This window comes from Gadus chalcogrammus, chromosome 14 (genome assembly GCF_026213295.1).
Source record: "Gadus chalcogrammus isolate NIFS_2021 chromosome 14, NIFS_Gcha_1.0, whole genome shotgun sequence".
Classification (NCBI taxonomy): domain Eukaryota; kingdom Metazoa; phylum Chordata; class Actinopteri; order Gadiformes; family Gadidae; genus Gadus; species Gadus chalcogrammus.
In genome coordinates, this window is record NC_079425.1 from 25,992,042 (window position 1) to 26,009,029 (window position 16,988).

General features: G+C 49.8%; 1 protein-coding gene across 3 annotated transcripts in view; it reads right to left on the reverse strand.

Moving 5' to 3' along the window:
- Positions 1-16,988, reverse strand: part of LOC130402944 (AT-rich interactive domain-containing protein 3B-like) — a 59,198-nt gene that overhangs the window by 27,289 nt on the left and 14,921 nt on the right. For all 3 annotated transcript variants that reach the window (XM_056607021.1, XM_056607022.1, XM_056607020.1), the window contains exons 3-4: positions 3,846-3,920; positions 3,242-3,314 (exon numbers count right to left, since the gene is read on the reverse strand). In XM_056607021.1, coding sequence (XP_056462996.1) covers positions 3,242-3,314; positions 3,846-3,920 — 148 coding nt within the window. The remainder of the gene's footprint in view (positions 1-3,241; positions 3,315-3,845; positions 3,921-16,988) is intronic.

Sequence of the window (16,988 nt, forward strand, 5' to 3'; positions counted from 1 at the left end):
TACAGTCACACATAGCATGCACACAAACATACGAAAAATAAAACAACTAAAACAGTCCACAGGGGGGAGGGGGGATGTCAATATCGCAAGACACTTTGGGGAGGCTCAAGGAGTTGTGCAATATTAAGTTTGAGCAACAAAGTGTAAAGACATTTCGGGAGGCTCAAGGAGGAGAGAAATATTACATTTGAGCAACAAAGTGTAGTCTTGTGGTGGACTCTATAGACATAATTCACCATACTGTGGTATTGAAATGTTTTCGTTCTGTGTTATAGGAACACTATCTCTTTAAGAATCACGTGACTTCTGTGTTGATATGCCGGTCGATGCGATGTTTGAATTTATAAATAGATATTAGAGCTGTCAAGCGATTAAAATATTTAATCGTGATTAATCGCATTAATGTCATAGTTAACTCGCGATTAATCGCAAATTATTTTTCTATGCTAAATATCCCTTGATTTTTTTGTCCTATAATTCTTCTCATTTTAATTCTCTTATCAACATGGTGAAGTGCAACGGCTTGCCTTTTGCAAATGATTTTTTATTGATAACAACATTGGCATATACTGATCAAAACAGGACGATACAAAAAGAGCCTATAGTGCAATTAAACGACTGCTTTGAACAAATGTCATTTGAACATAGCAGTCAGGCTACTGCTTCTTTGTTTTGAGCCAAAGAAAAAAAAGCATATATATATTTTTTTAATAAAATAATTGCGTTAATCGCGCGATAATTTTTTTAACACCGTTAAAATTGGTTTGCGTTAACGCCGTTAATAACGCGTTGAACTGACAGCTCTAATATATATATATATATATATATATATATATATATATATATATACCATCCGATGCTTCGTCTTATTGTGTACCGTGGCAGGGAAAGTGGCCCGTGACAGCACTGGGGGGGTGGGGGGGGCAGGAGACCCCCGCGTGATGGAGAGAGCGACACGGACTCACAGAGGTCAGCTAAACGGCTCTGCGTGTGTGAGGGGGAAACAGCTTCAAGTAGCTTCAATTGTTACCGCCCCCCCCCCTCCTTCCTCTAGTGTGATTATTCTGCACTCCATCCCCCCCCCCCCCCCCCCCCCCCCCCCTGCGGAGAGCATCGACCTCAGAACGGGGGTCTTTATCAGGCTGCCGTTGGGCCAGCATCGCCGCAACAACGCAGAGCAACGTTCTGTCAGTTAATTTCCGCCATCTTGGAGCCAGAATCACATTTTCTGAACCAATGGTCTTGTTGTAAAAACAGTAACTTGAGACTAGATGCTTAGAAGTGATGCACGTCCGAATGTCCATCATCATTTGGGATTTATTTCAAAACTCACTGAACTCCTTGTGCACTTCTGTTGGCTTTGAGTTTGTAGTATTTCTAGTATTTCCAGTATGGAACAGGTATTATGACATTATTCTGTAGTGGTTTGAATATCTTATTCATCTGCAACAAACTGGATTATTTAATCTATGAACTCTCCAATTGTAATATATACTTTAAAAATGTATACATATTTATTGGAATGAAAAATAATGTTCTTTTAAATATAGAATGCTTTTTTATATATATAAATATATATTTATATAGCCTATAAATATATATGAATATGTATTCATAATTAAGGCCACATTTTACAACAAAGCTGAAATAAAAGTAACTATGAGTGTGATGGTATTGAGTCCTCCCTCAGTGATCATCAGCCCGACAGCCTGCCGTCTGTGTGCCGTCTGTGTGCCGTCTGTGTGCCGTCTGTGTGCCGTCTGTCTGCCGTCTGTCTGCCGTCTGTCTGCCGTCTGTCTGTCCGTCTGACAGATCTCCCCCTGACCCCCCGGGTCGGGGGGCCACGCCCCGGTCCGCCCCGGTCGGGCCCCGGCGGATGCTAACAGGACCCTGAGAGATGCCCTGTCCCCCCCCACACTCCTGCATTCATCACCGCTAAACAAGACCCTCGACCGGACCACCTACAGCGGCTCCTGGTCCGGGGGGGGGGGGGGGGGACCAGCAGATCTATCCAGCGTCCAAACACAAACAAACCCTCCCCCACACACACGCACCCCTACACACACGTGTACCGGCAGCCAGACCAACCACACACTCCTACACAAAGACACACACCCACCCACACACACACACTCCCACACACGTGTTCCCCGCAGCCACACGAACATCCACTCCCACACCCACGCACGAGCCCGCACCTGCTCCCACACACACACACACGCGCGCGCGCGTACACACACACACACACACACACACACACAGACACACCCCGCATCAGTATTCACTCGGTGACAGCAGCAAACAAGCAGCATATAGTGCACACCTGCAGCCCGACACGCCGTCAGGGCGCGGTCGAACAGAGCCACAGGTGAGGCAACGTCACGATGACACCAGCGCACACCTCCGCAGCAGACGGTTTTCCCTCCACCTGTGTCCCAGGGCTCAGGTCGTATACCTCTGAGCCCATTAGCTCGCTGACGGTCAGCAGGTGATGGTGTCGTGGTGTTAGTGGCGGTGTTAGTGGAGGTGTTAGTGGGGGTGGTGGTCCCAGTAGACCCCCGGTGATGGTCCTTAGAGTGTTGGTAAGAGCTCATCGGATCACAGGGCAGACCTAACCTGGTGACCTCTGACCTCCACCCTATCACAGAATTACGCTGAGCGCTTAAGAGGGATTCAGGTTAATGTGGTGTGGGTTGCTGGGATGAGACGGACGTGTTGTACGTGCAGAAAACAAACGCAGCTCGTTTTCTGGTTGATTAAAAAAAGAAAAATTTAAATAAAAAAATCTTGAAATGGAAATCTGTCTTATTCTAAGAAATACCCCGTAAAACGACACATTTATTTTTATTTTTTTGTACGAATGTTGAGTTGGCTTAACCGTTTTTTGGTGCTGTTTAATGTTCAGTTTAAACAGCATTAGGGTAGTTTGTTGTTCATTTTAAGCAGCATTAGAAGCTGTTGGTTCTGAATCGCAAACCCAGTGAGGGCCATGTTACTGGAGTGTATGAAACCCTTCATGGTGTACGTTAAAAAGCAGAAATGATTTCATACGTCCACTTTCTGATCGGCCCCAATGGCATCATGGGAAATTTCATTAGCTCTCAAAAATGACACTCACTGATGAACGGGCAGGCGGTCAAAACCTGATCCTAAAGGTTGCAGGGTCGTTGATCCCAGCAGATACTCAATACATCGAGCAGCAGCAGCTCGATCAGGGGGTATTTATGGAGAGAGAGCTCACCTCGTTTCTGCATGAACGTGAAAAGGTCATCCAGGAAGTCCTTCCTGTTGGGGTCGCTATCCAGCTCGTAAAGCTATAGAGTAGAAAATCAACAATAGAGTAAAGCTCTAGAGTAGAACATCAACAATAGAGTAAAGACGTAGAGTAGAACAGAATGAAGATAGAATGATGGTTATGCATATTGCAGAAACACAAACTCAAACTATGGGAACCCCCAAAAACGGATCACTTAACTAACATCACCTAATCTTTGGAGCAATGATATATTGGGCCTTACAACGACCTCTAGAAGGGAGTTTTAGCCTTATTTTACTAGGGAAACAGGCACAAAGAAATATTACAATTTAACATGCGCATTCATTTGAAATGGTATTACATTTTACCACAAGACCTTGCCAAATATGTGAAAGTCTGCAACCAACACATCCCCACTAAGTTATTATCAGTTCCCGGTAACAGGGGTTGGGGAAGCTGTTAACGCCACTCATGTGATGAAGGGGAATTCCTGAGCGGGGCCGTTAAAGAGGTTCTGATTGCGCCGGTTCCCCCCTCAGATCCCCCTGATGGCCTGCTGGGCCCCGACTCCCCCAGACCAGACCCTCACCTTGGCGAAGTCCCTGGAGGCCTCCCCACGGCCCCGGCTGCTGTCCGCCTCGTCCGCCCAGCCCGCGCTGCCGTTCTGAGACACAGAGACAGAGGAGACATTTAAATGGATTCAAATCACACACAGGCAGCCATGTCATCATGCAAAGCGCCGGCACGCCGCCCCCAGCCCCTCCGCCGCGGGGCTGAGGAGCGACGCAGCACGGGTTCAAAACACTCGGACGCTCGGAGACGGTCGGTCTGAGACCTTCCGGAGTCCGGACAGACGTCCTTTTATCCGATACATGACAGAGAGAGGTCCCAGCAGGGGAGAGAACCCAGACGACATGAGTCTCCCCTTCCTGCGTCGTGTGATGGGTTCAGTTTCCTACTTAATATGCAAACAATCACTAACACTGCGTAGGCTGTGATTCAAATCTGGACAAGACTGTGACTAGTTGGCCTTACGCGGCCATCTGGATATGGAGATCACTGGAGAGGGATTCAGTCCCAGGCTAATGTGGATTTTTCTTGACAAATGGGAGAAGAAGTTGTTTTACATATATTGAGTCATTTGAAACAAATAAAGGCACACGAGCAAATGCGAGCTACTACAGGAGACGTTTACACGCTATAAAACATGGATGTCCATTTATGAGGTTTTCAGCAGAGTTTGAGTTGTAGCCTCATGGATTTGATAAAACATGGCAAATGCACGTTAAAACATTTCTCACGTCTCAAACTGTAGTCAATGGACTGCATTTATACAGCGCTTTTCTACCCAGTGGCCACTCAAAGCGCTGCCTCACATTCACCCAATTATGCACACATACGCACACCAACGCCAGCGTCAGCCAATGCAAGGTGACAGCCAGCTCGTCAGGAGCAGTCAGTGTGAGGCGTCTCACTCAGGGACACCTCCAAACTCGGTTAGGAGGAGCCGGGGATTGAACTAGCAACCTTCTGGTTACCAGCCAACCCGCTCTACCTCCTGAGCCACATGCCGCCGCTTCAGTAACATCTGGGACGGCTTCACACCCGCATGCTGAGCGGAGCAACGCAATCAATCGAGGGAACATTAAGAGAGGAGGTCTGACCCACCAGAGGTCTGACCCACCAGAGGTCTGACCCACCAGAGGACTGACCCACCAGAGGTCTGAGGAACTCCAGAGGTCTGACCCACCAGAGGACTGACCCACCAGAGGTCTGACCCACCAGAGGTCTGAGGCACTCCAGAGGTCTGAGTCCTGAAGGTGTGAACTCGGGGGCCGGATGTGGGCCTCTTGTTTTTCTAATCAAAGGAGGAGGGGAGGCATTTTTCCGAGCGCACAGCGCCCCTCCCAGAGTGGAGCTCTTTGATAAATGAGATGTGTGTGAATTAGTAACACCTCTCCCGACAGCTGTTGCCCTGAAGTCGAGGTCCGTGTCGCTGCGTCCCGGTGTTCATTACAGCCGTTCAACAAATGGTAAATGAGTGTGTTTTTACTGGGCTTCTCTAACCAGTGGCCACTCAAAGAGAGTCATTCATACCCACATTCACACACCGACGGCGGAGTCAGCCATGCAAGGTGACAGCTAGCTCGTCAGGAGCAGTCAGGGTGAGGTGTTTTGCTCAGGGACACCTCAACCCTCAGCTAGGAGGAGCTGGGGATCAAACTAGCGACCTTCCGTTTACCAGCCAACCCGTTCAACCCCCTGATCCACATTCCGCCCGTACAACAACACAAAGTAAATGCTTGCATACAAATAAGACGAAATATGAACACCGCAACGCACAGGGACACACAGCGTCTGGGGGAAGGTCTTCCTCCAGACGCTCAGGAGAAACCTCTGAGCTCCAGGGGTTCCACCCCTCCCACACCCAATCCTCCATTCGGCGTCAACCATCTGCATCAGAGACCCCCCCCCCCTTCCGACCCAGCTGGATACAAGGGCCCCCCCCATCCCTCACCGGAGCAGCTGCCCCCGCCAGCCAAGTTCAGCCGGGGAGCCGTCAGCAGGCCAGGGCTGGAGTAGGAGCCCCTCCAAAACCCACAAACACCCCCGCACTACAAACACACACACACACACACACACACACACACACACACACACACACACACACACACACACACACACACACACACACACACACACACACACACACACAGAAACACTAGACATATATACAGATAAGTGCTAAAGACACTCACAAACACACATGAAGCGACAGGCACACAACCAGCTCTGTAGAGCCATTGAAGGTGTAGAGCTGTCTCAGGACGTGAGCTCAGGTTGTAGAGCTCTCTATAGAGCTATCTCAGGGTGAAGAGCTGTCTATAGAGCCATCTCATGGTGTAGAGCTGTCTATAGAGCTGTCTCAGGGTGTAGAACTGTCTCAGGGCGTAGAGCTGTCTATAGAGCCATCTCACGGTGTGGAGCTGTCTCAGGGCCTCTATAGAGCCGTCTCAGGGCGTAGAGCTGTCTCAGGGCCTCTATAGAGCTGTCTCAGGGTGTAGAGCTGTCTCAGGGTGTAGAGCTGTCTATAGAGCTGTCTCAGGGCGTAGAGCTGTCTATAGAGCTGTTTCAGGGTGTAGAGCTGTCTATAGAGCTGTCTCAGGGCGTAGAGCTGTCTATAGAGCTGTTTCAGGGTGTAGAGCTGTCTATAGAGCTGTCTCAGGGCGTAGAGCTGTCTATAGAGCTGTCTCAGGGTCTAGAGCTGTCTATAGAGCTGTCTCAGGGTGTAGGGCTGTCTATAGAGCTGTCTCAGGGTGTAGGGCTGTCTCAGGGTGTAGAGCTGTCTCAGGGTGTAGAGCTGTCTCAGGGTGTAGAGCTGTCTCAGGGCCTCTATAGAGCTGTCTCAGGGTGTAGAGCTGTCTCAGGGCCTCTATAGAGATGTCTCAGGGTGTAGAGCTGTCTCAGGGCCTCTATAGAGCTGTCTCAGGGTGTAGAGCTGTCTATAGAGATGTCTCAGGGTGTAGAGCTGTCTCAGGGTGTAGAGCTGTCTCAGGGTGTAGAGCTGTCTCAGGGTGTGGAGCTGTCTCAGGGTGTAGAGCTGTCTCAGTGTGTAGAGTGGTCTCAGGGCCTCTATAGAGCTGTCTCAGGGTGTAGAGCTGTCTCAGGGCCTCTATAGAGCTGTCTATAGAGCTGTCTCAGGTTGTAGAGCTGTGTCAGGGTGTAGAGCTGTCTCAGGGCCTCTATAGAGCTGTCTCAGGGTGTAGAACTGTCTCAGGGCGTAGAGCTGTCTATAGAGCCATCTCACGGTGTGGAGCTGTCTCAGGGCCTCTATAGAGCCGTCTCAGGGCGTAGAGCTGTCTCAGGGCCTCTATAGAGCTGTCTCAGGGTGTAGAGCTGTCTCAGGGTGTAGAGCTGTCTATAGAGCTGTCTCAGGGCGTAGAGCTGTCTATAGAGCTGTTTCAGGGTGTAGAGCTGTCTATAGAGGTGTCTCAGGGCGTAGAGCTGTCTATAGAGCTGTCTCAGGGTCTAGAGCTGTCTATAGAGCTGTCTCAGGGTGTAGGGCTGTCTATAGAGCTGTCTCAGGGTGTAGGGCTGTCTCAGGGTGTAGAGCTGTCTCAGGGTGTAGAGCTGTCTCAGGGTGTAGAGCTGTCTCAGGGCCTCTATAGAGCTGTCTCAGGGTGTAGAGCTGTCTCAGGGCCTCTATAGAGATGTCTCAGGGTGTAGAGCTGTCTCAGGGCCTCTATAGAGCTGTCTCAGGGTGTAGAGCTGTCTATAGAGCTGTCTCAGGGTGTAGAGCTGTCTCAGGGTGTAGAGCTGTCTCAGGGTGTAGAGCTGTCTCAGGGTGTGGAGCTGTCTCAGGGTGTAGAGCTGTCTCAGGGTGTAGAGCGGTCTCAGGGCCTCTATAGAGCTGTCTCAGGGTGTAGAGCTGTCTCAGGGCCTCTATAGAGCTGTCTATAGAGCTGTCTCAGGTTGTAGAGCTGTGTCAGGGTGTAGAGCTGTCTCAGGGCCTCTATAGAGCTGTCTCAGGGTGTAGAGCTGTCTCAGGGTGTAGAGCTGTCTCAGGGTGTAGAGCTGTCTCAGGGTGTAGAGCGGTCTCAGGGCCTCTATAGAGCTGTCTTAGGAACTGTGCATCTCTGCTTTTCTGTGTACTGTGTGGTGCGTGTATGTGTGCGGTGCGTGTGTGCGGTGTGTGTTTGTGTGTTGCGTGCGTGCGCGTTTGCGTGTGTGCATGTATGTGTGTGTGTGCATGTGTGTGTGTGTTGAGTGTGTGCGTGTGTATGTGTGTGTGTGTGTACGTGTGTTGTGTCACTGTGTGTGTGTGTGTTTGTGTTTGCTGCGTGTGTGTGTTAAGTCGAGCAGGATGGGGTGGGGGGTTGGGGGGTAGTTAATGGCCCCACAAGACGGGAAGGAAGCGGGATGGGGGCGCGAGGGGAGCGCGGTATGTGCAGAGCAGGAATGTCTCTTAAAGACAAACCTATAAAAGCATGGGGAATCAAAACAAGATCTGCTCAAAGGGAGCGTTAATAGGTGCGTGGCGGGGTCTGGTTTCAGCCGCGACCTGATTGGTCAGCGGAGACCAGGAGGGGTGGGGGCATGAAACGAGAGCCAGGAGGCCAAAGGTCGCGGAGGCCCCTGAGAGCCCTGTCCTGGCCCCTGGATTTCACCCTCTTGCTCGGCGCTTGTACCAGTTGTCAACATTGATGCTCAACAAATACCCCTCAGACGGGAGCTGCTAACTCCTGTAATCAGAGCGCTCCTCCCTGAGGAAACAGCTCAAGTTCATCCTCCAAACCTCACATCTGGGCTGCTGTTGTGATGAGTAAGATCTAGTAACACCATACACCATAAAGTATATCTAACACCATAAAGTGATGGGTGTGTAACCATAGAGTAACCGCAGCCAACAATATGATTCAATATATTGTTATGGTATATTGATATGCGTTTAAAATACTCTAGACATGAGCGATGTTAATATATGACCAGGATATCTATGCTAGCAAACAGTATTGTTATACAAGCCGTCGTTTGTGAAGCAGGGGTCAAAGTAAAGGTTTCAGCGGCCAGGAAACATTAAACACTCACACCATGGATTCAGAAATGGGATAGAATGAATGAATGAATGAATGAATACGGTTCCATTTATTACACGTTGCAAGCACAGGAGCAAACATCATATAGATAGCTTGATGAGGGTAGAACTGCTGGCATAAAACAGTGTTGAAGCACTTCTATAGATCATAGTATACTTCAAACCTCCCCCACTCTATGGAGTGTATCTACCACACTTTATCTCTGGAATAAAGATTACAATGGATCATCGTAGCTGGGTAAATGTATGCAACATTTGGACGCTATATTGACCTTTGTCCAGTCTGGTGTCTTCATGTTAACCTTTACCCCTTATAAACAGTTGATAAATGTAAAAACACAAATGCTAACTCCTGCATAAAATGAAGTTGTATTCGGCACCTTTTGCTTAGTTTCTTCATCAATCAAATACAAATTGTAGTGACTGGAAATAGATTATAGCATACGTATAATCATTTAAGTCCACTGTCAATTGTTTGTGTGTGAGTGTGCGTGCATGTGTGTAAGTATGTGTGTGACTGTGTGTATGTGTGTGTGTATATGTATGTTCATATGTATATTTTTGTGTATATGTTTATGTATATGTTAATTTGTGTGCTATAAAACACACTTATGGAAAAAGGTTCTAAATGTGTGTGTGTGTGTGTGTGTGTGTGTGTGTGTGTGTGTGTGTGTGTGTGTGTGTGTGTGTGTGTGTGCGTGTGTGCGTGTGTCTGTGTGTCTGTGTGTCTGTGTGTGTGTGTGTGTGTGTGTGTGTGTGTGTGTGTGTGTGTGTGTGTGTGTGTGTCTGTGTGTGTGTGTGTGTGTGTGTGTCTGTGTCTGTGTCTATGTCTGTGACTGTGTCTGTGCATGTGTGTGTATGCATGCGTGTATGTGTGTGAATGCTTTTATCCGTGTGTGCATGCTTGTATGAGTGTGTGAGTGCATATGCATGTGTGTGTGTGTGTGTGTGTGAGTGCGTGTCCGCGTGCCCTATAGATCAGAAGGCCATGTAGTTCCTGACACAGCAGAGGACCTTTAACGGCCGACTTTAACTGCTCTGCTGCGTTCTGCGGACGGCTCCCCACAACGTTACCTCGGTACAAACAAACACTGCATCTCTGCTGCGCCGTCAGAATTCAAAAGCTGCTTTTACAAGGGATGATAAACAAATATATAGATCAGGTTGCTCTTTATTGGCTGACCACTAAACCGGTGGAATCCAGACAGACAGACAGACAGACAGACGCATCCTGTCGCTGCATTAAGCAGAGTGCGTTGAAAGCATTAGTAGTAGTGGAGCTGTCTCAGGGCCTCTATAGAGCCGTCTCAGGGCGTAGAGCTGTCTCAGGGCCTCTATAGAGCTGTCTCAGGGTGTAGAAGTAGAAAAGTACACATGAGCAATTGTGGGGTCGAGGGTCGGCTGAGGAGGTAGATTGGTTGACTTGTAACCATAAGGTTGCTAGTTGGATCCTCCCTCCTCCTAGCTGATTGTTGAGGTGCCCCTGAGCAAGACACCTCACCCTGACTGCTCCTGTCGCCCTGCATGGTGGACTCAGCCGTCGGTGTGTGAATGTGTGTATGAACTGTTATAATTCACTTCGGAAAAAGGGTCTGCTAAATGTACATATAATATAAATGAGCTGATTCGGTCTGAAAGGGAACGGGCAGGGCTGCGGCGTTACGGAGACGTGGTCATTAGTGCCGGGAAGACATTATCCGGGAATAGACGTGCTGGCTCTTGACTGGGAACGCCTGGTCAGCCGAGGAATGTTCAAACTATGCTGCTGCGCCGGGACAGAGTGGGGATCTCGCTTTGTGATGAAGCTCCTCCATCAGCTCTCCTGCTGCATCCGACTTGTAAGGACAACACCAGACACATTCTGACGCTCCCCTTCGCCCTTGCTCTCTGGGGGATTACAGGGTCTGACGAGAACATGACCAAATACAACCCATGGTGGTGCACACCCGCCTAGTCTCTACCTGTGTCTGTGGGGACTTTTACGCAAATCTCTCTCTCTCCGAGGGCCTAATAAGGGAGAGAATGGATGAGAGGTGCTGAGCTGCCCCTCATTGTAGTCTCGTCCAGGAGATGAATAGGTCTTACTGATAAATCCATGGACTGGGTGATAATGCCGCTAAAAGCCTTTTCCCACACAGGTTCCTGCAGGTCTTTCAGAGACATCATCCTCATCTTCCAAAGGAGTCGTCTTCTGTTAAGTACATGCAAAGGGGTTCCACCATTATGGTTCAAAATACGCTGCAAACATGCAAAGAAAACATACGATCGGAAAGAAAGATGCGCAGGTGAACACAAAACGCCGGCGTCTCTCATGCGGAGCAGCAGATGGCCCACATTGTTTTGCACACTCCTCTATTTGCATTTGTCAATTTTGACATGCAACTTTTGACATGTCGAGTCAAAAGTCGACACATACCTCAGGGACGCAATTCATTGCAGCCATTAAGAGGAGAGCGAGAGAGAGAGAGAGAGAGAGAGAGAGAGAGAGAGAGAGAGAGAGAGAGAGAGAGAGAGAGAGAGAGAAAATAGATTTCTGACGCAAAGCCTCCATTTTAGGTGAAGCAAGGCAAGCTGGTACAAGAAGGGTTAATGGCTGCCACTCTAGAGAAAGGGGGGGAGGGGGGTCAGTGGATGGAAAGGATTGATTGCAGAGGATGCTGACAGCACTTGTCCAATATGATAGCGCCACTGTTATTAGATAAAGAGGGCTGTTTTTAACGCCAGCCCTGGGAGTGCTTGACGTTTCATTGCCGTTCAAACAGGGAACTCAACTTGAAAAACAACTATGAACTCAAAGAGGAGAAGGTGTTCACATTAATTTACACAAGTGTGGAAAAACTGGCCATCCCGAATCCCTCTCACGCGTGCAGTGTGGGTGGGGTGCGTTCTATTTGAGGCAGGTAGGTCAGTGTTGTTCTATAGATAACCGGCTGCGTGGCCATAGTGTGAAGTGGAGGAGCAGCTTTCACACAACGCCGCCCGAATAGCAGCGCTAGCAACCAGCTAGCTCGAGTGTTGCCACGTCTGACCGCTGGAGGAGCGTCGACCAGCGGCCGCGAGCTGCGACCCGATTCCCTCAGACCTCTGCTCTCCTAGAACCAGGGCCGCTCTCTCTGGGGCCCACACCAGGCGGTCTGTGTGCGTGGCCCCTCAAACAGCCGCAGCCCCCAGGGCCCGGGGCCGCCCCTGAACGCAGGCGGGTCGATGTGGCGTAGACGGACAAAAACAGGGAAGCCCCCCACCCCCCCCGGACGTAATAACACAGCACAGGTCAATAATCATCCCCCTCAGTACCGCGGCCTTGGGACCGGGCGGGCAGACCGGGATAGGAGACCGGGATAGGAGACCGGGCTGGAGACAGGGCTACCAGACCAGACCCCAACTTTAAACCACTGATCAGGCAGGGAGACTCTAAACTACTGACACACATTAATCTACTGTTTGAAGAGAGACAGACTTTAAACCACTGATCAGAGAGACAGACATTCAACTACAGTTCAGAGAGACAGACAATAATATACTGTTCAGAGAGATACACAATTAAACTACTGTACAGAGACACAGATTACACTACCGATGAGAGAGCCAGACATTAAACTACTGTTCAGACTGACTGACACTAAACTACTGATGAGAGAGACAGACATTAAACCACTGTTCAGAGAGACAGACATTAAACCACTGTTCAGAGAGAGAGACAGGCATTAAACTACTGCTCAGAGAGACAGACATTAAACTACTGTTCAGAGAGACACACATTAAAGAGAGATTTCCGAAGGGAATCCTTCGCCAGACAAAACAAACAAGCAAAACAGAAACAAGAAAATCAAAAGCCAGAACCCTTGTAGAAGCTTTAAGGGGCAGTGTGTAGTATTGGGGGTCTAACCCCGACCCTACCCTAGCGGTAACTGAACACGTGTGACCTCTTGCTTTCCAACGCAGCAACTATGGGGTCTGAACTGGCATGTGAGGTGCAGTAGGAACTTCTAGATGATGTCATCCTCTACGACACCATCGGGTAGCCAAGGGTCAAGGGATAAGGCTCATGGATACATTTATAAATAGTATGAAGTTAGTGAGTGTGTAAAACTACAGGCCATAGCTTACAATTAAGATTGCAATTATAATAAAACAATGATAAGCACGTAGTCTGTTAAGCCGTATCGTTAATTCCTCTGATAGGGTATCGGTGAGTACACAAGTCTATGCCCCGAACACTGCGGTGTTATGCTGTGTTAGTTAACGGTCGGAGATGGAAAGTCGGAACGGGGAACGGGTCATCTCCAACCTACGAGCGTTCGAGCTACCAAGTCGGAAAAAAACGATGCTCATGCTTAACTACAGGAATACAAATGTATTATTATAGTTATATGTTATAAATGTTAATGAAAAAAAAAAGACACTAAAAGACACTAAGTGAACCGGGTATACATTTCTGTCATCGTAAGAGAACCCTTCATTAAGATGAAGAGCTGTTAGTAGTAACAATGTACTCAGTACCGGCGACCCCGGCATCTGAGACCAGAGTTCGGAGTGAAATGGCCGGCATTCCTGTGTTTACAAGAGGAACACGGCCCACTGTAACACCAGGCCCCCCCCCCCATAGGTAAACTCAACACGTGGTACCGGGTTAATCCTTTGTGGCCGACTAACTGGCTGTCAAAACAGCTCGTTGGGAGGAAAATCTTTTGCCCAGACGCGGCGAGGGTAATTTAATCACGATCAAGGAACGGAGTCTGAGCAGGAGTCTGGAGCGGAGCCAAGCGACGTGCTAAACGGGGCGTAAGCCACCGCCACTGCGTTGCCTTTAATTACTGCTGTTACCGTTACCCTGGAAGGGGGGCCCATTCCACCCATTCATGAACCGCACGCCACCAGCCCACCCCCCCCCCCAGACCAAGATAACACCCCGCCCTCTTTAATCACAACGGACAGAAAGACTGACCCGCAAGACCGCACTGAGAAGAAAAGAAAGACAACTAATTTGATCAAAAATCACACGCGAGGCTAGAGCCAAAGTACTGCAGCTGACACACACACACACACACGCACACATACACACACTGTAGCCGAAAGGGAATCTGTGGCTCGCAGCACGCTTGTAGCAACAGGCTCAGCGGGGGGTCTGAGATCTGTAATCCCAATCAAATATTTGGGGTGTTAATCCCCCAGCGGGATTTGTGGTATCTTTAATAGAGTCTCTGGCAACATAAGACGGATGGAGAGGGAGGGAGGGAGGGAGGGAGGGAGGGAGGGAGGGAGACACAGAGGGAGAGGGAGCCACAGAGGGAGAGGGAGAGAGAGAGAGCGGGACAGAGAGAGAGAGACACAGAGCGAGAGAGAGAGACAGAGAGAGAGAGAGGGACAGAGAGAGAGAGAGAGAGAGAGAGAGAGAGAGAGAGAGCGAGAGAGAGAGAGAGAGAGAGAGAGAGAGCGAGAGAGAGAGAGAGAGAGAGAGAGAGAGAGAGAGAGAGAGAGAGAGAGAGAGAGAGAGAGAGTGAGAGCCAGAGAGAGGGATCACATCACAGCAGTATCCGCTCACTGCGGTCAGGGATCTCTCGGGGAGTGGGCCGTCCGCTGGCGCTACCACAAAGCTACGCGCTAACGGCCGTCCCAGCCGCCGGAGGAGCGTGCGGCTGGCGGCAGGGGGGGGGGGGACACGGACCCCCCCTCCCCCCTGAGTGTCCAGCCGTGCTCTCTGGGAGCAGACTGCGTGGCGGGGTGCGGGGCGGAGGTCCGGGGCCCGACGAGTCCCTACCTGCCCCGTCCCCCAGTGCCAGGCTCCTGTGAAAAGGTGGGCCCCGGGGCCAGAGAGCCCCTCCCTCCATTAATCACTCCGATTACAAAGGGAGAGAAACAGAGAGAAAGCGAGAGAGGGGGGGAGAAGGAGAGGGAGAGCAACAAAAGCCCAGACAAAGGACTCATGTCTGAGGGAAAGCTGCTGGATTCGACTGTTTAGCTCCTGGGTAAATAGATCTGTTGAGGACCAGCAAGTCTGGTTTGCCAAATAAACCCTGTGCATTTGTTCAGCGACGGCCTATCACCAAGACACCACATTCCTCAGGCCAGCCCCCTCCCCCTTCTGCCGGCTCCCCCCTTTCACTTCCTCACATAACTGCAAGGTTTACTGGCTGGCTGTGGCCAGAGGTTCACACTAGCTGGTTCAAAGACCCTTTCACAGGCAGAGCAAACATTTGAGTGAATCACATCTGGACCGCGACATTACAGTACTCTCCGGGTTAACCCCTTCCTGAGGGGCCCCCAGCACTGAGCCGAAACCAGGCCTAGAGGAACAACGTGCCCCTATTCTGATGCAGGCTAAGGGCCTGCGCGGGCCCCTCGCATATAATTAGATTTTAAGCCATAAATGTGGCTCTGTGGAGTGCACAATAAAAGAGGTTGGTGCGGTTTGCAGATTTTCTTTCTCTGTTGTGCATAGCAGCGAGCCGACCGCCTCCGCTCGTTGAAAACAGGACGAGTTAGTTTGATAACCGCTCCTCTCTCTCGGACCAGGGCTGCTCTGACGACCGAGACAGCCCCAGTGTTTCCCCTACCATCCCTCCAGCAGCGGCGTTGAGATGTATGCAAGGTGCTCTGTGTTGATGCATGCGTGCAGTGCACTGCATGGTGTGTGTGCACGGGGCTAAAGTGCACGTGCACGGTGCTGATCTGCGCGTACGGTGCTGTTGTACACATGCACGGTGCTGATGTGGTGTGCACGGTGCTGATGTGTGGCTGCACGCCGTGCACTGTGTGTGTGCACGGTGCTGAGGTGCACGTGCTCAGTAGTGATATGTGTGTGCTTTGAGAGTGTCCCAAGCACTAAATGTATATTTGGCATGGCTAGCTGCAGTGACGCGGATCGGCCAGCGGGGAACAGCGGTGCTGTTCCCCTGCTCGACGCACGGAGGGAAACACTAACTGCTCCATTTAGGTCAAATGAGCCAATAATCGTTTCTCCTGGGTTAAAAGCTCTGGCTAAAAATACCTTCCATATCTTTCAAAGTACAAAAAACCACTTCACACTCAGGCTACAGGTATCCAGAAACACAGACCCAGGCCAGAGACCCCTTCGTAGACCCCCGACCATCCTACAGGGCGCCCAACACATCCACACATCATCAACAGCCATGCTGCCTCTAGTCGCATCACTACTAATTACATATGAAATGAAGGAGGTCCCAACGCCTGCAGTAAGATGATAAAAGGCCCTCTTTGTCTGCGGTGGTAACAGAGAGGGAGGGGGGTGGGGGGGGTTATAAATCAGAGCCTTATTTCTCATGCCGCTCTCAATAGAATGAGTAAGTGTTATGACTATCTCTCCCGATCTGCAGTATCAAATGTACGACCCATAAGCACAATTCACAGCTCTCTGCCGGCCTAATCGATACGGGCCAATTCCGCGCTCCGAGGCTGAGGTATCCGCTTCCTCTCAGCCAGCATTAAGCGTGGGGGGGGGCATTCCTCCTCTGACAGGCCCGGCCCCCCAGGGATGGCCAAACAGAGCCCGCGCATGTGTCGGGCTCAGGCCTCACAGTGCCCCTCCGCGGTGGCTCCGTCCCGTCGCGCATCTGGGGCCTCATTACAGAAACTTCCTAACTCTGAAATCCTATCCTATCTTGAGATAGGAAGGCAAGGTTTTGATATTACAGAAGGAGGTTTCCTCACTTAACTTAGGAAGAAATCCTATCTTATCTTAAGATAGGAATTTAGCCATTACAGAACTATCCAAAGTTAGGAATTTCTTAACTTAGGATCCCTAAGTTAGGTGGCCATACACCCTGTCCTAAATTCAAAATAATTGTCAATATCAGAAGAAAATGGTAGCAGCACTGCTAGGTCTGTATGACAATGAAGACGAGGAACATCACAACAGCAATGTGATGGCTAAAAGGCTACCGAGACCGCATAATGATTTGTTACATTCGTATTTTAATTTCATCTTATCGGCTGCGAAGACATTTCATTTTGAATTTGGTGGAAGAAATACTTTACTACTTTATTACTACCTCTTCTTGTTCTCTGTACCAATACCCGCCATGACCGTAGTACTAGTGCTACTAGCTTGCCGTCATTAACAAAGATCCTCAACAGTCTCTGTTAACGTTAAAAGTAACTCATTCTATCAATCTCACG